Source organism: Pundamilia nyererei, unplaced genomic scaffold, assembly GCF_000239375.1.
Source record: "Pundamilia nyererei isolate P.nyererei 1_Seehausen unplaced genomic scaffold, PunNye1.0 scaffold00338, whole genome shotgun sequence".
NCBI lineage: Eukaryota > Metazoa > Chordata > Actinopteri > Cichliformes > Cichlidae > Pundamilia > Pundamilia nyererei.
The window spans coordinates 301,876-325,835 of record NW_005187739.1 but is presented as its reverse complement, the minus strand read 5'-3'; the positions used below and the strand labels follow the sequence as shown (position 1 = coordinate 325,835).

Here is a 23,960-nt window from a genome sequence, read left to right as displayed (position 1 = left end):
GAGTCACCGTCGGGAGCCAATTTACACTCTCCAACTGCACAGCCATACACGAAAGAACAGCACTGTGTTGGTTTGTAGCTGAAGTGAAATGCTGAAGCCAGCTGGGAGTTCGTGGTGGTAAAAACTCAAGCAGAGAGACGGTCATGGGTTCAAATCTAATTTGCCTTGTGCGCAACACAAACTTGGGAAAAGCTGCTGAGTAGCAACAGAACTCGCGGCTTTGCCTAGAAGGGAGCTTGTTACTGCGCACACTCGCTGTGTAACAGGCCTTCCTCCAAGAGTGAAACTGTGAGCTGCGAGGAACATTGCACACTTCAGAGAAGGCCAGCAGACCTCTTGCTCTTTATTCTGAAAATTATATTTTGAACTGCAGCTGGCAACAAGCAAGTTTATTGATAACCCTAAATGGAAAGTGGTGCACAGTTGTGCAACCGCATCAATTGTTGGCACTTGGCCTAAAGAATAACAAACGAACAACATCTCTGATGACCATAACGATGCCGGGATGATTCTGGGAAACTGTTCAGTGGAGCTGGACACTGATCTCACCAAAAACCTGCAGGACTCTTCTTATATTCTGCTGCCGGCTGCTGACCCGATTAGTTAATACTGTCACAGTCCTGCTGAATATTCACAAGTTTTCTTCTCTAATCACACATTTCCAAGCAGGAGCTCTGGTCAGAATCAAGAAATTTCAAAGTTTGAGCAGTTTATATGTCAGGGAGCCAACTGTGTCATCTTCACTGACTGAAATCAGGGAGCAGATTTAGGAGCTCAGTAACAGCACACATGTTCCTCTGAGTTCATGTAAACAGAGCTGCTCAAGTTCAGTGATTCAGAATTTCTTTCCGTGCACTCCCACGTCACTGCCCACTTGTTAGAAATCAATAATTGTTTACATTGAAAACATTTTAGGGATTTTGGTGTGTGTGGAACTTTTGTTACACTTCACATGTGTCTGTGGTGGTGACGGACACTTCCTCTGTATTAAAATGTGCACCTCTGAAGATATTTCTTAATGTAAAGTGTTTGCAAAAACATGGTAAAATAAAATGACTTTCATTTGCAAACTGCTGTGTCCTTTCAGTTTATGTTGCATAATGCTGAAGTTCCTCTGGTGAAGTGGCACATCCTCCCAGCTTTATTCGTAATGGAATCTTGCACATCAGCCTAAACAAACACACAAAGGTTCACATTTATCCATTCAGTCTGCTCACGAACTCGTGCTGTAGCCATTTTCCTTTTGAAATATACACGAGCGTACGGCACGAGCTGTTGATGGTTACGCGTCTTTTCTCTTCAAGGCTGGGAAGCTTCCACTGCAGCTCACGGTGTTGGGAATGAGATCAATGGTGGCACATGAAGCACACACTGTTAATCTAATGTCATTCAGTTTAACTGTCCTCAGGTTTGTTTTTAGAATTAGAAGTTTTGCTGATTAACAGAGAAACAAGCTCTCACTTCTCTCTCAGAACAAAGAGCACGAGTTGCCCATAAAGCGTCCTTTAACCACCCTTTACTGCCTGTTAAAAAAATATGGCACTAATTAGCAGTGGTACTGTGCGCTGATGGTCACCGCTGTGGTTGAAATGGGAACATTAGGAGCAATCAGAGTGAGGACAAAAGACGGTTTCATTTTCTTCACTTTGTTTTTTTTTCTTGCATGAACGCAGGGAAAGAAGTCAATGTTTCACAAATCCAACAACAAGAATAATAATGATGTTTTTCTTTTTTTTACTGTCCATTCAGTGTCTGAGAAAGCACATCGGACATGCAGGCAGTCCACATGTAGCACTGCAAATGACATTTCGAGCATTTTCTTGGGAGACGTTAACAGTGCAGTTATTTTCACTTTGAACAAACTCTTTATTTCTGCAGGCAAAGAAAAAAAACAGGAAAATATAGATTTGAAAGATCTTGAATAGGAAAAAGATTTTGGTCAAAAGTTGTTAATGTACAAAATTCGGCGTGACGACTACACAAGCCTCCGTTACTGCGCTCAATTAAAATTTACTATCTGGAAAGGCGGAGTGGGGAATATATCCAAATGATTTCAGAAACATCTCGATTACACTGTAAACATCTGAATTACTCCAGCAAAGCAGTAATAGTGTCATCTTGTTACTGCACCCTTTGTCAAATATGATTACATGAAAATCAAAGGCATGAAAGGAGCAAATTTAATCTAAAACACTGAGCGGGAGGCAGCGACGCTCTTACACAGGGAGAATAAACATTTCCTTTTTTTCCTCTGTCAGCACTCCCGTCTCCTACGCTTCATTCAGACAATGGGCGCACCTAACCTTCAAAAACACACACTGAGAACGACGGCAGCTGAGCGAGCAGCAGGCGACGAAGCAACGAGGTAACGAGCAGGGTTACGCTCTAATGTTGAAAATAGTGGACGTTTCTCCCTGACAGCAGACATATCAAAATATTAAACTGTATTTTATCTGTTCTTTATTTAGCTTCCTTCTAAGCAGCTGCTCAAAACAGCTGCTACCCTTTAAATGAACAAGTTTCCAAAAGTCTGCAATAAACGAGTCCAGGTGTTTCCACCCAGACATGAGCACAATTCGAGGGTAAACAGCAAATCAGTGTTTTTGGAATGATTTGGGAATTAAAATGATCAGATTTGAATTGAGTGGAAATTGGCACAATTTTCAGCAGCTTGAAAATTCAACCCCAGAAATGAATGACCAGTGGCGGCCGCAGCTGATTGGCGAGCAGCCGTCTGAGACGAGAAGAAACGAAACAAAAAACAAAACGCATGCTGACCATAGAAACACAAATCTTTTGATTTGGACTCAATACACCGCATCGGTGCGTGAGTGTACGATGGTGGACGGGCAGGCAGAGCAGGGTGGGACGGATGCCAGCGACGAGGAGTCCTAGGGGAAGTTGGTGGGGAAGAGGCTGAGCGGCTGGCTCTCGTTGGTGGGCAGCGGCGAGCGGTAGCCCTCGAAGTTGCGTGGGATGCTGCCGCTGGTGGAACCTGAGCTGTTGCTGAGGGTCTCGATGCTTCCCTCCCTCTGCAGCTCTGCGGGGACAGTGAGACAGAACGAGAGAACGTAGAGTTAGAGCCAGCAGACAAACTGGCTAATCAATAACTAGACCTTCGTGTGCCGCCTCAGTCTCCTTGTGGTTTATTCAGAACCACCGGAGGTGCAGCCCTCTTTCAGGAATACACCAGCTGAGAATGAGTAAATGAAATCTACCGACAGCATCTCAGAGAAAGTTTTTACTGAAAAATGTCAAGTGACAAGACTTCACTAAGCTGGGCTGAGATGCTGCTCAGGTCCTGAGGAAGAGCGTTCACGCTGCTTCATTTGTGTCCAAGTGAAAACCCTCCTGACGGCATCGCCACACCCCGGCTATAGGACGTGTTTACTCAAAACGCTGATTGCATTTGCAGTTATGAAGCAACAGGAAAACACCTTTTTAATTCCACCGGTGTATTACAAACATGTTGCTTCTTTGCATATTTAATTTTCCCTTTTATGACTGCACAAGCTTAACGGCCCTTATCAATCTTTCTGAATGCTCCCGCCACAGAGCACAGGCTTCTGACGTGGTTTAACTTTAACCTACTGTAGTTCTTGTAGTTGGGCTTCCATCAAGTTTTCATGTTTAATGGGACTATTACTAACATTTCAGGGGATGCACTGAGAGTTTTCCCTTAAAAGAAAATGTCTTGATAATCTACATCGGGAATTCTCACATTGTTGATGACCAACATGCTAAATGATGGCTGACTGAGGGCTAAATTCACACATCAAACACATTGTGAGTTCGTACCGTGTCTGCTCAGCAGATGGAGGTACTTTGGTTGGTGGTCTATGGATTGTATCATAATATTACAAAATCTACTTCTAATTATTTTCAAAGTATTTTAGCAAGACACAATAGCATACACGATCAAGTCTAAACATTAGAGCAGATGTGAGTGTAACAGCACGAAACATTGGACTTTAACAGCTTCACTTTACAGAGTCAAACAGGGATTTTCAGTCAGCACAGAGGTTCCAGGAGTTTCCCTTCTTATTGCTCCACCGCGATTACTCATGAGACCACTACGAACCTGCTTTTGTGTCAGACAGATGAAATCCACATCTGTGGGAATAACCCACAGTATGAGTGGACATCAGTTATTCTGGGACTCAACTCTCTGGGTGACACAGGGCATATTTCTGACATGTCGCATGGCTGCCCCCCTCCCAGCCCTTCAGCGTCCTTCACTGTGGAATGACCGAGCTACTTTGGTAAAAATCCCTCCATAAGGAGCTTATTACTGTTATTAAATGCTGTAAAACATATCCATAGATATGTGGATGGGATGGCGTGCGCAAAAGCGGCAACGCAGTATTAAGACTGCGATGCATGCAGTGTGCAGTGACATCCATCAGGCTTCTAGCTGCGTTTAATCTGCTGTTGCTTCCCGGACGCTCTGCTGACACCGGTCGCCGCCCTGCAAACACACTGCACTGCGCATCTGCGACGGAGCATCGACAAACCGAGAGCAGGATTTGATAATGCATTTACAGGAGACGTGCGCATGCTCACGGCTCAGGCTGTAGACTAGAGACGATCAAATGTTCTCATCCGACAGACACTCAGCGACACGAAACATCACATTGGCAAGAGAAAGAAGGACTCGACGACTCAACGAGGATCAAACTGCAAAGCGTTATATTTAATAACTATTCTTTTGGTTTAGTAAATTATTGCTTCTTTACTCCTGTGCAGTGACTTGTTATTCTAACTGTAACAGACATGTTGACACTTTCAAACTCCGAGTCCTCTCCAGAACAGAAAGGAGTGCTGGTAGGTACGAGATGTGTTTCGGTCATTCTTGTGTTAGTGACGCAATGTTCTCAACCAGAGTGAAAATAAAGGTAAATACAGCTGTTTATAGGCGCTGCTGTGATCTGAAACTGTTGTCACTCCGAGTTTTTCCTGGGCCAGAACGTAACGCTCCGAATCCTCCAGCCGTTTGAAACTAACTGCAGAAAACGCTACTGACCTCGGGATGAACAAAAATCCTAATTTGCTTAAGACTGAGTTCAAATTCATAGCGCAGTGACATGAAACCACAGTTTAATGTGTCCCTGTGTCCTGCAGATGTTCAGGAGCTAATGTGGATGCTGTCTTTGTCATGGTGGCTTTGCAGGAAGTGGAAGCTTCTTACTTTAGCTCAGGAAACCTAAGACAAACCGCAACTGTTATTATCCCAGCTAACATGCAACGTGCCACACTGTGGTGAGATCCCAGCCTCTCCCAACCCCTTCCTCTTTAATTTCCCAACGCTGGGCAGAAATGCTGCAGTAATTCCAGGCAGAGATGAGAACTGCTGGTTTACACTGTTCTGGGTTCAGATAACATGGTACTGGTGATTTAATTAGTATCTGGGAAAACGGCGCTGCATTCACCGAGACATCAGCACTGCAGTGGCAATAACACTGAAGTTAAGCTTTTAAGATTTTAAGAGGAGAAACTGGTGACGCTGGGATGGTTACATTGATATTGGTTTAAAAGGCCAATCTCCTTTTAATACACACTTTCTGTCTGACACATGAACGCACAATATCGCAGCATACATCACAGTTTACTTTTATTTTTTCACCCTACCAGCATTTCCATAGTTTAATTCTTCCTGTAAATCCAAAAAGCTCTGCTAATTTTATTTTTCCTCCATTCTTTCCACACTGCTGATCAATACTTCCAGGCTCTTACCCTACAGGCTAGCCTCAGTTACCCAGCTGGATCTGTGCTGCAGTGTTATTGAAGGCGATGTAAGCTGCTGAACACCCCAGTAAAGCCCTAAAGGCCTTTTCTAGTGCTGCCTAATCCACCTCATTGTGTGACGCCCACCAGCTATTCAACAAGTCTTAACCCCTCACGCCCCCAACACAATCCCCGAGCGCTCTAACGTCGGGGATCTTTTCCTCTGGGACTGATGTCACAAGGTAAAGTAATATGATTATTTACAAGGTGGTTTTGTCTGATGTGATGTGTAGATAAAGCTGCTCTGGAGTGAGGCCAGTGAAGAAACGGAAACTACCACGAGGTTTGACTGGTATAGGCTTTTAAAGAGTGGCTGATCATAGCGGCTTATCTATAAAAATGTCACTTTCAATGCAAAATATTTGAAAGCGCGCAGCAGATGGGATTCTTGGGATACAGCAGGATTATCCTGAGGAGAAGAAATCTCTGAGATAGTAGTTTAACCACTGGAGGTGAGAAAAACTAAATCTTCTTAACCAAGAAAACTCAACTCATGTGGAATCTAAACCACGTAGGCACAAATGATGACTGTAAGGCTCCTGGGGCTGAAGCCATGCTCAGGATGACATCGGGGGCCAGTCTTCGAAAGAAAATGTTAACTCAAAACATGGATATGAAAAAGCTGTCAGTAAAGCAGAAGCGTATGCCACAGTTGGGGATAACGTGGAGGTTTTCCAGGCTGGAGTTGGATGAGTGCAGGGATGGGGGTTCTCGGCAGTGTTAAAGGAGGAAAATGTAGTACTTTTTGGAAATTTGTCCTCAACACAATCCGACAGACACAAAACAAAACAGCAGCAAGTTAATGCCTCATCAGCCGTACAGAGGGAACGGTCCGAAACCCTCGGCTGTGAACAGGCCTAATCCTCTTACACTCTCACACAAACACATGCAGACTTTCATTTTTATTCACACAGACTAAATCTGCTCTCTCAGCACACAAATATTTTAGCGGTTGTGAAAAGTCCTCACATCTTTTCACACTTGCACATCACTTCCTCTACAAGTTAATGGGATTTTCTAGTTTTTTACTATTTAGCTGGTATTAGTTAAATTTAGTGGATCACCTCTGCTGTTTGGGATAGCAGCTACATCAAGTACAACACACACCTTTATTTTGCTGGTCACCTTTGTATAAGTCTGACTAATCTGCAGGTTTGAAACCCGTCTTTTCAGTTGACCGCTCGTGCTACTTTCCCTGTCAGATGTATTTGAGTACAATGTTGTTATTGCCAGGATACGATTATCTCCATGGAAATTAAACACCATCTGCTGAAATTGGCAAAAAAGATCCAGACTGTGGACTTTGAAGAGTTTACGTTAATCAGTTACCCCAACGTCAAGAACTCTGTAAGTTTTCAGTTTACAGTCTCCTAACATGACCGACTAACACGCGTGTCATTTTCTGCCTTTGTCCGTGCTCTCATGCACTGTGAAGGAGAAATGTCCTCACGAACACAACTGCATGTACAGAGCACTTCCTGAGGCCCCGACTGGCAGTGTGTCAGTGTGTGTCATGTGCCTGTTATGGTGAGATGAGACACACCACTGAGAGGAGGGGATCAAAGAGAATACAAAGGAGCTTTTAATCAGAGGCGCTGTGCCAGCCAGACTGGGTAGAGTCTCATCCATCCTTCTATCCATCCATCCCTCTTTCCCCCTGGGAGGCTGGGATGGGGGCAGTAACCCATAGCCATAGTATACTTATCCTAGCTGATTGTTTTTGTGTTTTAACTTTAATCTCACCATTAGCTGCAGCTTCCTCTGATTAGTGCTCTCACGTCACATTCCAACCCCCAACAGTGTCACACACACACTTATACACATGTGCATATGCTAACTGTGTGAAACCTATGTGAAAATTACTTCACGTCATCATTATGGAGCAAAGTCGGGTTAGTGCTAGCTTGTAATGGTGATTTCATACTGTCAGTGAACAAAAGACTCTTTATTAGGTGCATCTTGCCAGAACTGGCTTGGATTCACTGTTACCTTCAGAAGTGCCTTAATTCATCATGGAATAGATTCAACAAGCTGCTGGAAACATTCCTCACAGATCCCGGCCCATATACACACAATCATCACTGCAGATATGAGGCAGGATGATTTTTGAATGTCCAAAAACATTCAAGACTCACCAGACAAGGCAACATTTTTCCAGTTTTGCTGAGCTGTCAATTTCCTGTTCTTAGCAGACAGGAGTGGTACCTGATGTGGTCTTCAACGTGTTGTGCATTCAGAGATGCTCGTCTACATATCTTGGTTGTGACCATTAGTTACTTCAGTTACTACTGCCTCCCCGGCAGCTTGAAGCAGCCTGCTGGCCATCCTCCGCTGACCTCGGTGCATTCTCTCACAGAAGCAGTGATTCTACTCTCTGTACCTTCTCTGTGCACTTTCACCTCCACACACTTCTTATGTTCATGTGAAGGCTCAGCCACAAGTGCTGTTATAAAACAAATCATTTATGAGATCCTTCTAAACTGAGTGTCCCTAATACACGTTTATTAACCACACAATAATGCAGAGCACCTGTTTTGTGTCCTATGCTGAGGAAACACCACATTTATAAGTTTGGATTCAATTAGTTTATTTTAGGAGCAACAATTTAGGAATTGTTGCTACAAATAATTCACACTGGACAGACGCATTTTCCAAAATCTAATGCTTCTAGGTCTTACTACAAGCATTTCATAGCAAACGCAACTACCTTTAAATTATTTTTCCATCAGAGAAAAGCGAGAATGTTCCAAACCTTGTTGTTATTTATCCTACCCATAAATAAAACCACCTTAATTCTGTGGCGATGAGTGTGACCTTACATGGAGCTGCCCTTATCCCCATCGGCAGAGCGTAGGGGCTCGACCCTGAAACAGGCACTGGCGCTGGGCGCAGTCTACTTCTGTGCTTTAATTTTTTAGAGTGACCAAAAAATGTTCTATCAAGCAAATTCTTTCAGTCTCCAGAACAACACAATGTGAAGATAAACACAAACGCCATCAGGCCTTTGGAAACGGCTACAGGGGTCAGAATATTCAGAATCAGACGCCCACGTTCATCATCTATAGTACTGGCATATCATAGCACACTGACAGTATATGTGAAAATGCGACTAATAATAATGAGCTGCACATATAAAAACATTTAAAATCCCTGTATGAATCCTTGCTGTGCACGATCCTTAGAAAGCTGTCCAGTTGGAAGACTGAACCCACATTAGTGGGAAAGCTCATTAAAATCTACCGGAGATCATCCTGATGCGCTGTGAAAAGCCGGGCTTAACACACGCTCCCGTGTAAAGGACATCACACATTAATGCGGCTGGAGACACACATGCCACGTACAGTATATCAGCAGAGATGGCATGTGCAGCTGAAGCCACGTGCTGCCTGGATCAAGCGCAGTGAATTTATTTTTATGTATACTGGCCAGTTGGTGTAAAAACAGGTTAATGCTGCAGGCCTGGATTCATACACCTACATCTCTCCTGACTAATTACAGAGGCAAAAAGATGCTTAAAATACATTTAACAGCACACTAACAGTGTCCAGCTCGCATGTTACCAAGCTGTCCTCTGAGAACGGACGACGGCCACATGCTCAAACTCCGCGGGATAAACCGCAGCCCCATCAATCATGATACTCAACAGGTAGTGTGATTAAGAAGCAAATGCAAAGGAAAGTGATTCATGGGGCTAATTCAGGCCTTTGAGCAGAGACTTTCTCTCCGTCTTCTCTGACCCAGCAGCTCCATATATGCAGCTAACCACAAGTTTCCCAGCAGCTGCTCATTAGGGTGTGTTATAAGGAGTGCCAACAACAGTCAGGGACACTCCTGACACTCTATGTGGGCCGCTTTGAATTAGGGCTCTAATGAAAACCTAGTGGTGACCCAGCCTTTGACTAGCTACTTACCCAGAGCAGACCGACAGCCGCCACGCCACTGGACACTGGATGGAAATGCTTTTATAGGCCGGCTGCTGCACTTAGATATGGATCAAAACACAGCAAACAGACCCAGACTGGTCTCTCAAGTGAGTAATGTAACAGCAGTATGCCCAGCACGCAGTTAGTTGCGCTGAACTAAACTGCAGGTTAAAACACATTTGTATTTTCTGAATTTCATGACATATATGTGGCTTGGGGAAAATTATGACATGCTACAAAGTTTCTTATTTTCTCCACAGTTCGGGTTCTTCGAATCTGAATCAGCTCTTTGAATCGGTCGAGTTTAGTACCAGCATTTCTTGATGAAGCAACATATTTGATCCATGGTGTTTGAGGTAATTCCACACACAGAGGGTTGCCTTCAGCGATAAATAACTAAATATGTTTCTGACCTGTTCCACTCCAGCTCCAGCTCATTAAGACACCAAGACTTTAAGGTGCCCTGTTGTATATGGCACCAAGATAAATCACCAGGTTAGCCTCACATCCTTGTTAGTGGGAGCGATCCTGGATCAGATTTGCTTCGGCACATTCTCCAGTAACGTTTTACAAATTAATGATGTGCCACTTTTTGGGCGAGTGTGAGCAGATACTGAAGCTCCTCACATGCTTCGCTGTTTGTTTGGCCATGACACGCTGGGCCTTGTCAGTTAGGTTTACACATACGCACGGCGAACATGAGTATGAGAAGGGGCTGTTATTTGCTTCATCTGCCCGCTGGTGCACACAATCACAGAATACAAATATGAAGCTCAGAGGGAACACCTGGAATAAATGTGCTGATAATAAATAATAACCCAATCCAATGCTCACTGAAAGATCTATTGGGTATTAAAATGATGCATTATATTCCTTTCTTATCCTTGATCATCATCAACAGAACATCAACTAGAAAATGTATTTTGTGAAAAAAGCTGTTCATCCCTCCAGAAGCGTTCGGTCATCTGTCTGTGGAAATTGTCATTTCTGTGCATTTTAAAAACCACCCAAGCCTCAGATAGCCACTTTAATCTAACAGTAGCTACATCGACAGGAGGACATTCAAAGAGTTCTACTTGTGTAAGCACTTCATAAGCAAACTGCCTATGGTAAGGAACAGATCGTCCACTGTAGCCCGCTGAAATATCCCAACGTGAACATGCAGACATAGTTGCACACATATGGTTTGACAAGCTTGTTGGGAGACCTCTGTCAGTGGTTTTGGACAGGAGGGCTGGTCTCAGCTGAAAGAGGTAGCCGGTGTTGGTGCCCACTGAGAAAACTGACAGACAGCACATCGTCAAGAGGCTGTCGCTTATCATCACATCAAATATGTGAGCATGCCAAAATAAGAGACAGATAAAGCTGTACACTGTGTGTGTGTCTGCATGTGTGGTGGGGGACCAGTTCAGAGTCGTAATGGGGCTGGAGTCGATCCCAGCTGTCACAGGGCGAGACAATTATAAGATCCATAGTTATACATAGTTATACTTTATTCCTATTATTGTTACATTTACTGTATTTGTGTCTTTTCTTGCTATAGCTCCAGTTTCCATTTAGAATTAATGACATACTTACTGCATCACTATTCAGGATTGCATTTTTGTAATACAAAGAAATAAATCAAAGCATTCAGCACGCATCCCGAAACGGTTTTCAGCTTCACAACTAAAAATATTCCTTAACCCTTTAAAACTACCATAGAACCAAGTCCGCCAGAGCTTACTTTATATTTTTACCTGCTGTAGTGCCATTTTTGGGAGCACTTCAAGTTGCTATATATCAATACAACTGTTATAGCCCATATTTTAATAATATGTATGCATTAAGCCCATAGTAACTACATAAATTGCAAAAAAGTGCAATAAACTACAAAAAAATTGAAAATCGTTTTTGTTTTTTTTTTTTTACATATATTTCTACTTGGAGAAATTTAAGAGGTTTATCCCTCAAAACTTTAAATACAAAAAAGTTGCAACAAATAGTTTACAACAACAGGAAATTTATTTTGAGTGTCTTCATAGTTTTAGTTTTGAGATACACCAATTTTTATACACTGCAGGAAAAACGAAAAACAATCCTATGATGCAAATTTGCAAAGAAAACAGCATGTGCATCACAATAAACTATTTCCAGCAGTGCAATTCGAGTTCTAAGCATCCCAGCAACTATTCAGAAAAGCATAAAGTCAAACATGACTTATAAAAACACCAGTATAGGCTTTTAAGGCCTACAAGTAGAAAACGACATTTTCCGCGAAAATGACGTCACTTCCGGTTTCGGGCAGGTAATGGCGGACATGCGATCGTTCGTGCTGACGTCTGTTTCACTGTGGGAAGTGTTACGAACAGCTGATCGGATCGGCAAATTATGTTTTTGTTCCTGCAAGAGCTTTTTATGCAGTTTTTGCAAAGCTTTATGTGGAAGGAAACTGTGACCGAGGACAAGCTGATGGCATCAGATGTAAGTACAACTCCTCCGGTTTCATATGCAAAACAAATTATTGCGCTAGCTTACACGGTTCAGGTTCTACAGGGATTTAAAAATGGTTACACAACACGGAGCGTGCTGCTCTGACTGGCTTTAAAGGGTTAAAGTAGATCCTAGCTCTAAGTATCAAACACAACTAGCTAAAATCTGTATGTTTAACTTGTTCTGTATATATAGTTCTACATATGTGGATGCTGTTCATTAGAATCATACCCATGGTTTCCTTGGTTGGGTCAAATATGCTGTGAGTAAACGAAGAAACTGTAAATTGTATTTCCTCCTCATCATCACATGCTCAAACTACCAGGGAGTCTTCTTCAAGATTCTCGGAACAACATTGTGCATCAGTCACAACAGAATCGCTTTCTGTTTTAATAAAATGTCAGCGCTATCCTGCTTCTGTCTAAACGGAACCACTGCAGTATTACGGACATTTAACACACCTTTATGCAAACCCACACACAGACAAACACCCAGGTCTCTGCAATGCTTTCTCAACAAGTGTGAAACCAGAAGAGCAGCAAATGAAAGCAAACTCATGTAAAACTACAAAGCCAGTAAGAGGAACAAGGTTCCATCAGGCATAACACCAGTGCAGTACCAGTACTTATGTACAGGTTGGCACTGAGAGACAAACATACTGTGCAAACACAGACACACAGTCAGCACAGGGTCAGCAGGCTGAGTTCAGCCGGTCTGTATAAAGGTGCACGGGTCACTGACAGGCAGCTGAGACACAAAGACAGGCTTCCATTGCATGTGCTGTTCCCTCTATGTGTTTAAATCTTTCACTTATGAGTTTTAACACACAGAAAGATCAACTTTGGGTAGAAAAGGGTCAGCTTTTAACTGAGGATTTCACCTCTAAGAATTATGGTTTCCTTTAACTGTTTTTTTATGTAAGGCACTTTGGCTGCCTTTGAACAAGAGCACGTAGGTCAGGACAGCAAAAGTCTGCATCCTAGCAGGATGCACGCTCACGAATGTGCAGAAAAATGACGTGCTGCGAGTGGTGCAGCCAGATACTTGTCAACCAGTTCTATGTGTCATATACTAATTCTGCTTTACAGGTATCAACTCCATGACTTAAGAACAAAAGGTATATTTTGCTTTTGATGTGTATAACACACTGACACATTTCCACTGTATTACACTTTAATCCTCAGACTTCCTTTAATTATTACCTTTTAAATTCTATACCTGCTGATATTTTGTTCTTATTTGTATTTAAGGTGAAGTGGTGTTGAGCTGCTGAGGGGACCTCCCCAAGGGAGTAATAAAGTTCTATTGTATTCTATTCTACAAATAGATTTTAAGTGAAATAAAAAGAACTGCACAAAAGAGCAGGTGATGTGTGTGGAAGAGTATTCACACACACAAAAACTAATTAAAAAATGCTAATTCTCTTCATTTGTTTACACCAGCAAGTCCTGCCCAATTAAAATTCTGTAAATTTTAAGGTCTTATTTTTAACAGTAAATATGTAAATATGGGAAATTTTAAAAACCACCTTTTAGTCATTTTAGTTTAGTTGTTGTTACTGCTCTTTAAATATCATATAGGTTTATAGAAACCTGCTTTTCAAGGATTATTAACTTTAAATATCAAACTAATGCAAAACACAGTCTGACCAAAAACCCTGAAACATTTCGACCTTTACTACATCCCAGCGACAAAGACATTTATTATGGACAAGAACAACAAAAACAAGCTCCTGACAGAGACTTGGGATGTTTAAAACGCAGATGAAAATTTGTTTTCCTTAACTTAGTATTATGAGGTAAATGTAACAGCGACAGCTCTTGAGTCATTAAGCCACTGACAGGCAAAAGCAGACTAACTGACATAAGACATATTTCCATTGTGTGAGGAATGCAAAGAGGCAGAATGAAAAGTCAGACGTGCATTTACTCGATGGACACAGTTCTGGTTCTTGAGAGTGTTTGAAAGCAATAAAGGGTTGGAGTTATTTCTGCTTGTCCAATAGGAATTCATAATTTCCTAAAAGTAGTCCCTGTAATCAGGATAAATCAAGGATGGTTTTAAAATGTTATAACATAGAAAGAAAAAACTGGCATTTAGAGGCTCGGAAAAAGAAGAGCAAACCATGTTGTGCAAGCTTCCTCTCAAATTACTGTCAGTTCGTAACAGAAGATTATTGCACTCATCATTGGGATCATTTTGGCTCATTTCCCAATTACTGAAGTAGACATCCTCGTATTGCTTTTGTTTGCATTTAAGTGACATCGAGTAGAAGAGAGAGATAACATTATCTCTATAGCATCAGCATGAATCAGATGCTTTTCATACTTAAGCTCTAATTTTTTTTAATATGGCGTAATCATGGACGGGCTTTCATCTGGGACAAGTGGCTGCACAGATCCTCAATACACACAGAAAGCCAGTCGTCTGCATTAGTATAGACAGAACATGATATCAGTGCATCATTTCTTTCTCTGGCTGCGTTCGAGTCGGTCAGTCCTTCCCTCCTCTCATGGAGAAATGGGTGTTTTCAAAAGCCTCTGAGGGGTGGAAGTCTGTAAAAGGTGCTAATGTGTAGAAGCTGTCTCATCCTGTTTCACATTGTCAGTGTCAGTAAGGAGGTTATTTCCTTGCATTACAAAGCCATTAATGCACTTAGAAGAACAGAATAATGTTGGGAATCATTGGAGTTAGTGCTTCATAAAGTGCTGAATGTTTTACGTGTTAGCCATTTCAGATTAATATTTATTAAATAATCTTCATACAAAGCAAATAAGTGTTTGAAAGATATGAAACAGGCAGGTCTCATAAGCAGAATGGATCCAGGTCGATTTTGTCTTTTTCTTTTCAGCCTGCACTCATGGAAGATTGTAGTGGTTGCTAACAACAATAATAATAATAACAAGCCCACAATGTCCAAAAGAACAGTGGTGTAAGATGGTGAGATTCAAAGAAGCGCTCACAGTGGACAACAGCGCAAAACAGAAACAGTCCATGTCAATCCATCCCTCTAATTCCTGACTCGGGGTTTACAGCAGTTCTCGGAGCAGGAGACTGAAGAGGGAAGTTTAGTCCAGTTTTTGGTCTTTGAATTTACTCGAGGATGAACTCGCTCGCTAAAAGAGGATCTTTGTTAACACGTTTAAGCCAGTACTCCAACATCACCACCCGATCCTAAACAGAAGTGGTGGACGCTCCCATTATTGAACTGGTGGGCAGTTTCCAGGATTTGGGCTCAAGGGAAATCCAAATCTTCAGAATCCAACATCTGAGGAAATGGCAGTCGAGCAAACGATGCTGTCAAGGACTGATAGGCTGGCAACAGGCTACGTCCTGATGCCAGACCACGCCACTTCTGTTTGAAGAATTGTGATTAGGTGATTTAAGGACTAAATGCTATACTAGTACTTGTATAGTGCTTTTCTACTCTGAGCACTCCAAAGGCTTTTTACTACAAACCTCATTCTCCGCGTCACACACACGGCACAGGCTTGCACAGCTGCACTGATGTCCTTAATACTGGTCTACTGAACACATGAGCAGAAATGGTTATTAAATATCCTGAACATGAGTGAGAAATGTAAAACTGAATGTTTCAGTAGATTTGTATGCCTTCAGTTAGTCTTCAACATTTCTAACTATTAAAAGGGTTTATAGGACGTGCAGTTGTTGGTATCAGCTGAACTATCCAGTGATTTCTGTAGCTCCCCTCTGGGGCCTGTGTGAACTCTGCAATCCAATGCCTTAGTTAGGACCTTAACTTCTATATGCTACCATAACACAATTTGATTCAGCTGTAAGTATACACCAACCAAACAAACAGCTTATATGCAAACTTTCACTCGGGATTTAGGACTCATCATAGCGCAGAAACAGCACCGGTGAAGGCTACTAACGATCTTCTCATGGCCTCTGATAGTGAACTCATCCCTGTACTTATCTTGCTTTACTACTGCTATCACATTTTACATCGGGGACTGGAGTACACTGTTGGGATTAAATGAAATGTGCTACATTGCTTTATAACATATTTATCTCATACAATGTAATCTATGTAAACATGCAGTCTTCCTCCACAAGGCCTTCCATGAGCCTCTTTGATGGGACAGATCATTTCACGTTACTTGAGTTTCCCTTGTGCAATATTATAAAACACTGCATACGTTTCCACTGCTATGCAGATGATACTCAGTTATATTTATCTACAAAGCCAGATGACACAAATCAGGTTGTTAAACTACAGGCGTGTTTTAAAGATATAAAGTCTGGATGCCTGTGCTCTCGTGTAAATTCCATTTTCTTTTATCAGCACAAAGTCAAAAATATCCTCTCTCGATATGATGCTGAAAAACTAGTTCCTGCATTTGTTTCTTTTAGGCTTGACAAACTGTAACTTTGTATCAACAGCTGTCTGGAAAATCTTCCGTTGATTTAAAATGCCACAGTGAGAGTGCTGACAGGAGCTACGAAGAAAGAGCATATTTCTCCTACATTAACTTCTCTTCATTGATACGTGTGATTTCTAGAGTTTCTTGAAGTAGAACGGGAGTCAGAGTTTGTATTCAACCTCTGCATATGCTCAGCTAGTTATTCTTTTCTCTTAAAATGCTGTAACTGGAATAAGACTCAGACTGTACTGGTTGTTTTCATTATCATATATCAATCACTAAATAATATGTAACTACTGTACAAATACAAATGCAATCATTTACTCGTTTATTGCAGGGACATTTTTATTAGGTAGAAGTCAGTTTATTGTTTGCTCTTTTTCTAAGATTTTTCCAAGATTACAACATATACACAAGCGCAGAGTGACACTGACACACACAGACACGTACACAGTTACATTCACACACTAAAAAAGAAGCACATTTTGAAAACAACCTTTTCTGTTTCTGTAAAGTTATTTTGTCAGTTTTCAACGTTTCCCTCTGTTCTCTCTGCATTTATGCAAACAGACGTGTCCACAGTTGGACATTTTGTTGACAGGAAATTCCCGTGTTCGAAGAAGCCGCCCTCGTTTGGCTTAGCTTAGCCGCTTCTCCATTATGTATCCTATCACTTATTCATGCCACCATATTTTATTAATGAACACACAAATACATACCTATATGCAGACTCATGTGAGGAGAGATTGCACGTGTCGACATGAAATTGAGGATTACGGGATCCCTGCAGAACGTATGCATAGGTCTGTGTTGAGTGCATGAGTTACAAAAACATCACCTGATCTGTATACTAGCAGACTTTGCAAGTATTTGCAAAAATCTGATATTTTTCATGATGTGCTATAAGGATGAATATGATGCGATCTGCTGGGTTGTACATGTAATATAATATTTAAAAAAAATAACATAATTTCTAAAGTGTGTTTTGTTTAAAAATATTTTTAATTTTACACCAGGGAGGAAGCTTACATCGTTTAAAGATTCAAAAATGTTTTCACATCTCAAAATCCTGAAGTAGTTTACATAACGAGCGCTGTAGCTTCCAACAATCTTAAGAAGTCCAACAAAGTGTTTTCCACATGGAATAAAATCTGCTTCTGACACGCCCCTCAGAAGTGGCCTTCCTGAGCTCACTTAAAGGACTCCGTCTTTGATGGTTAATCAAAGGAAGCAGATAAATGAAGTCATTCCACAAACCTATAAATGGTGCACAAAAGTATTTATGTGTAGAAGTAAAGAAATCTTGAGCGTAATCTTTGTATCCATCCTGCTTTTACAACTCTTCACACCTCAGTTGGTTTCAAACACAGATTTAAGTGTCAGTGTGAAGAGAGAAGATCTCAGGTGCTGTCAGACAATCCAGTATACACAGAAGCACTAAGGCTTCTTTTAACAGTGAAAAGCTGGAAGCTTATAATGTTTTCTCACTCGTTCAGCGCTGATGCATCAGGATACAGTGAGAAATGGGGTCGTCTTGAAGTGAGGAAGCATGAAGTCATAACCATTCATAGACTGAACGTGGATTACAACAATTTCAAGTTCACTTAATGCTCCGAGTCACACGAACCACAGGTTTTTGTGCTATAATTAAAACACATAACATATCATCAGCAGGTTAATAATGTAGTCCCCTGATGTGTCAGCGGTACACAAAGTATGATAACCTCATCCCACGTCTGGTATCTTTACCCCAAATTTCAAACTGCTTCAGTATCATGCGAGCAGAGTCGCTAGTATCAGCTGGAGTGACAGTTTGGAGAAAATGGCCTGCGTGCAGTTTGAGTGACGGGTCACGGATCACGGCGAGTTCACTGCTCGAGTCAGCAGAGCGACAGACGCTGCTGCGACAACAAGTATTTCGCTGCGTGCTGCTGCCGCCGCCAACGGTGGTGGAGCAGATTGGGTGAAGTGGATGGCCTTTAGCCACGAGTCCATTTTTGACTCTGTGCACAAAGTGTTTCCCCGCTCCTCTTGTTGTCTGACCAACCCAAAACAGACACGGGAGCAGGGCTTTAAAAAGCGCTTCCCACCACTCTAACCATCTTCCTCTTTCTCGCCCTAATTCTCTCACTCACTATGCTCTCCCTCGCCCTCTTTTTCTGTGAGCCCTCACAGCCCTGTGTGTGTGTGTGTCTGTGTGTGTGTGTGTGCGTGTCTCCCCAGAGCGAGCTGTTAAGTGCAGTCTCCCAAAAACTCCACAAAAGCCCATTTGCAGTCCACACAACATATACACAAGCGCAGAGTGACACTGACACACACAGACACATATATACACACAGTTACATTCACACACTGAGTATCTCACACATGCAGACACACATACATGCACACTTTTCACACTTCCCTCTGGGCAAACAAGGCAGAGTGGCAGAAACGAGGCTGGGATAAATGATACAATGATATCCAGGCCTGACTTGTCAGTAGAGTTGAGAGAGAGGATGAGGAGGATGAAGAGGAGGAGGGGCAGGCAGTGGTAGCTCTGAATACAGGAATTATTCTTCAGCGTCTCACCGTGTCGACACACATTACGCTCAAACTTTGGCCTGGCAATGTGGAGAGGGAGGGAGAGAGAGAGGTGGGTGAAGCGCTGAGGGGCAGCTATAATGACCACACTCTGCTTTCACACTCTCCGTCTCTTCAGCACCGTACTCTCTGGCCTTAGCCTCACATCCCCTTTTCTGTTCTTCCACTTGGTCCCTGACATCTTTTCCCCCCTCTCTTCCTCGCTGCGTTTGTTCCTTCGGTCTGTCACGGCAGGGCTGAGTAGCTTTCAGGGAGAGAGTGCACTCATTTGCTCTCTCTCTCTCTGCTGCTGCTTTCTTCTCTCTCTTTGGTTAAAGCGAGGGGACAACTTGGCCCTCTGGGCATGTCACAAAATCATTAACTAATAGTTTTGAGTTAGTCAAGTATCCAAATGGTGCGTGTGGTCCGTGACGTATTGAGACTGCATTCACAGCTTGTCATGCACCACAGACGCAAGCTGCCTTTAGATCGAAGCGTCCAGAAAGCCGGTAACTAAAGACTGGCCATGTTTCAGTCAGACTTTACTAGGTGGTCAGGGTAACATTTTGAGTAGGGATGTCTGATTCATGATTTATTCAGCCAGCCCTCTGGACAGATTGAGAAAGACTTCGAGTTCATGACAAATCACACTGGCACGTTGAAAACCTAAACTATTATGTTCGACTCGTTTGAGGAAACCAAAAGCAGACACGTTCAGCCCTCTGATGCTTTTTCCTGTACTTCTGCTGACCAGTGCTTCTCACTGATGTCCCATGCAATTATGTCTATCGGTTGTTGTCAGACCACAGCCAGTCAGTGAGCTTATGATGGAGCTGAAGCCGAGTTCATATAAACCCTCTGTGAGAGCAAGTATGTGCGGGTCCAGAAGAAATCAGTAATTAAACATGCTTGTTTAAAAACATGTTTAAAAAACAATTAAACAAACTTCAAACATGCACCAGATCCATCCTGCTATACCTTTGGATAACTGATTAAAGGAAAAACATGGGAGATTTCAGGGCGAGGTGTTAGGCAGCACTCTCAATCACCAGCAACAAAATAACCAACGAAGCAAAGATTTACTTTCATATCAAATCAAAATGTATTTATATAGCACATATTAAAACAACAGTGTTGACCATAGTGCTTCACAGTCAATAAAAACATGAGACAGTTAAAACAAACAACAGGTAACAACGCAACAAGCTAAAACAGCCAACTAGACAGAATCAAAAGCCAAAGTAAAAAAATACGTTTTAAGACGTAATTTAAAAGACTGGATAGACTCGGCAGTGCGAATATGAACGGGGAGGTTATTCCAGAGTCTGGGTGCCACGGATGCATATGATACACTGAAAATCCAGGAAAGAGCTGTGTTCTTTAGATTTGCTGCTTTTAGGCATTTTTACATCCATATTCATGGGTCTTCATCTGTGACTGATGATACAGGTAAACTCTGTCTCCTAAAGTTACAAGCATTTAATTTAAAAAGGATTTTTTATGGCAGTATAATATTTAAACACAAGTACGACTCTCATCTTTAAAAATGATACAAATAAATTTGGCTTTTACTGGAATAATTATGGAAGAAGCCTTTGTTCACTGCACTCTCAAAAGCAGAGGACAGCAAACACGTGCCTGAGGTAATACAAACATAAAAAGGCGTTTCCTGTTAATGAGGGTGAAAAATGAGTTTGGGTTTGATTGTTTAAGGACATCTCTTCACTTCCTAAACAGCACATCTGCACGACTGCCTTCAAGACTCTGATCAGCCCATGTGAAAACCATGAGTGACAGGACAGATCCACGCAAAGTTTCAATAACTGACCGAACAGCAGAACAGCACAAAAATCCAGAGGAACAAGTTGTTCTGGTTTCACCTGCAGGAGCTGCTTCCAAACTGTGGCTCATGGCGATACAGTTAATTCTCTTAGTCTGACAAATAGGTCTTTAATAAAATAGGCATTAAAAATGTAAAGATGCTGAAATGCACTTCTTTTGTGATCACTGTGAGATAACCTGATGGCTCTTTGTGCTTTGTTGCTATCAGAAAGTGCCACAAAAACCTTAATCCACCCGGAAAGGCTGGTTTTAAAATATCCATTTTGCAATTTTGCTATTTTAATATGTGGTGTAGTTGTGCTATATATTTAACGCTTAGCTGATGGGAGCCAGAAATACTTTATTTACTATATTTACCCCCAAACCAAAAATTGCGTAGTCCTGCCTCGATAGCGCAGTCATATCAAAGAGAAAGTACACCCTCATTCATTTTTAAGGTTTTAAATGTCAGAAATAATTTTAAAAATCTTCTGCTCCTTATTAGGTCTCACAATTCATTCTCTACAGCTTATCCTTATCAGGGCCGTGGGGGGCTGGAGTCTATCCCAGCTACTATAGGGGGGGAGGCGGGGTACATCCTGGACAGGTCTGATGCAGGGCTAACACAGACAGACGCACAACTATTCGCACTCACGCCTATGGGCAATTTAAAATGACCAATTAACCTAACTGCACTAACACAAACACGTGGAGAACATGCAAACTCCAGAAAGGCTCCGGCCAGGTGGTGGAGTCGAACTCTGGACCCTCTGAGACATCAGAGCTAACGACCGACGATCAATTAAAAAAACACAACATGTTATGCTTTGTCATTTGTTATTTATGTGAAAAAAAGAAATGGACTCTGGTGTACTGATTTCCAAATAGAGTTGATTAACTGATCATCAACAAATGTGCTGACCTCTGTGAAAGCAAAGGCTTTTGCAGTTTGGAGATCTAGAGCATTGAAGACATCACCATTGATCTTAGAGAGATCTGTAGTTTCCAGTTAACCTATGAAGGTTATAAGGCCCTATCCAAAAAGCTCTATTTGATTTTAACTTGAGAAAAATCATTCACAAGTGGCAAACTCTGACAGATTGAAGTGTACCAGGAGAGGACGTCTTCTCTCTAACAAGAACAAGGCAGCGCAGCTTAGGTTTGCAAAGATGGATCCAACCAAAACACAAGATTTCTTTAACAATGTCCTTCGAACGGACGAGGCCGAAGTGAAGATGCCTGGCCACAATGCACTGCACAGCACAAACGTCTCATTTCAACTGCACTTGGAACAAAATCTAGAACAAAACGTCTGGAAAACAAAAGAATCAAAGTGTTGCCACGTCCAGTGTATCTTTGTTTTTGTTAAATAAATAATGTCACGTGCTATCATGTGTTATGTGAGTTATCTCATTTTAGGACCTGACAATGATCAGATAATTTTTTCACTATGCCTGAATGAAGCAAATCTGAAAAAGGTATATCCATGAATAACACTGATGCATCACGAAGCACTATGTGAAACTACTTTTTGTGTGGAATCTTTGGTAATGACTGAAACAAAAGCTAGCATTAAATATCTAGTCTTGTTTTCTACCCACTGTGACTGGATTTCATTCTAACATAGTTGCTCATGTACAAGATTCTTTGGGAAAAACAAAACATTTCTCAAAAAAAAAGCACCACTGATGCTTAGACGAGAATTTTCACATTACCAATAAACAAATTTAGACCAAATATAACTGATATATCTGTGACAAGGCGGGCATGATGGTACTAGAAGCCGAAGCAGATTATGGTCAAAGCTTGCTTGCATGTTGCTCTCGTTGGCGTGTGTGTTACTGTATGGTTATTTATGTATGTTTAGTACTGAAGCCAGCAGACGTCTGGACTGATTGATAGGAAAAGAAGGACCTCCGAGCCTGAGCAACCCGCAAATCCTCCACTCATTCCTGTATATTGTTGTTCTTATGATGGGTATCAGTGTACTAAAACAAGGCTGAATAGCAAAGAAACCAGTCAGTCGGCAGGATAATAACATGGCTTTGTGTGAAAGGAGTACGCAGCCAATTCAAATACAGGATGTATTGTGCGACCATTAAATCACACAGCTGTCTGAACAGGCGTGCAGTTTAGTTTCCATGTTTCCGTAATAGCCCAATTAATGAGGTTTTCTATTGAATGATTTATATATAATTGCAAAAAGAGGCTATTCGTTTTTACACAAAAAAATTATTTCAAAAGATTAACCTGTTTTTTTTCCTGTGCAGCTTGTTTGCATGACTCCAAGCTTGAAGAGCAGACACAGATCAGATACTTTGTCTCCAAGTCATGTCATTCACAGTCGGAACAAACCTGCTCGGTGCGTATGAACTTTGGTGACGTCACACTAAAATTTACAACTTAAGCGCTCCTTTGTCGTCTCAACCTGCCATTTTCACTTCCAGTAGTGTCTTCTAACCTTTCCCTGAATGTGTCTGATAAGCTGAAAACGTGTTCCTTTTATCTGTGACAATATTATTCTATGATGGAATTATAGTCCCAGAATTATTTTGAATTTGCTGGAGTGTTTGCATTATTTTTCACACAACCTCTAAATATAGTGCTGTCAACACTGGTTTTACTTATAAGTTATGTTTTGTTGTGCTTGTACGTTTACTTGCAAAGATAGGTGGAACCACTATCACGTCTACATAAAGGCGTGCATTCCCAAAATAAGATCACAGCAGACTTAGATTTTAGCTGCTAAGTGGCTATCATATGTGATATAAAGCCCTTGGAGGTCACACTGACCTCAGAACAGGTCCTAATTAATAGTAAAAGCATTATATTTTTTTTGAACCACTCCACCGCTAACCACTGCTCCGCCACAGAGCCACGGCACAACGGTTAGTGCTGTTGCCTCATAGGAAGCCGGCTCTTGGTTCAAAGCCTGCCCGGGGCCTTTCTGTGTGGAGTTTGCATCAAATATGAAGCAGATAATACAATAAAGCAGTGTATAAATGTACTC

General features: G+C 41.8%; 1 protein-coding gene across 2 annotated transcripts in view; it reads right to left on the bottom strand.

Annotated features, from left to right (window-relative positions):
- Positions 1-1,630: 1,630 nt before the first annotated feature.
- The window catches only part of bcas3 (BCAS3 microtubule associated cell migration factor), a 302,830-nt gene continuing 280,500 nt past the window's right edge, over positions 1,631-23,960 (bottom strand). For both annotated transcript variants that reach the window (XM_005752005.1, XM_005752007.1), the window contains one exon: positions 1,631-3,040. In XM_005752005.1, coding sequence (XP_005752062.1) covers positions 2,892-3,040 — 149 coding nt within the window. In that variant the 3' untranslated portion in view covers positions 1,631-2,891. The remainder of the gene's footprint in view (positions 3,041-23,960) is intronic.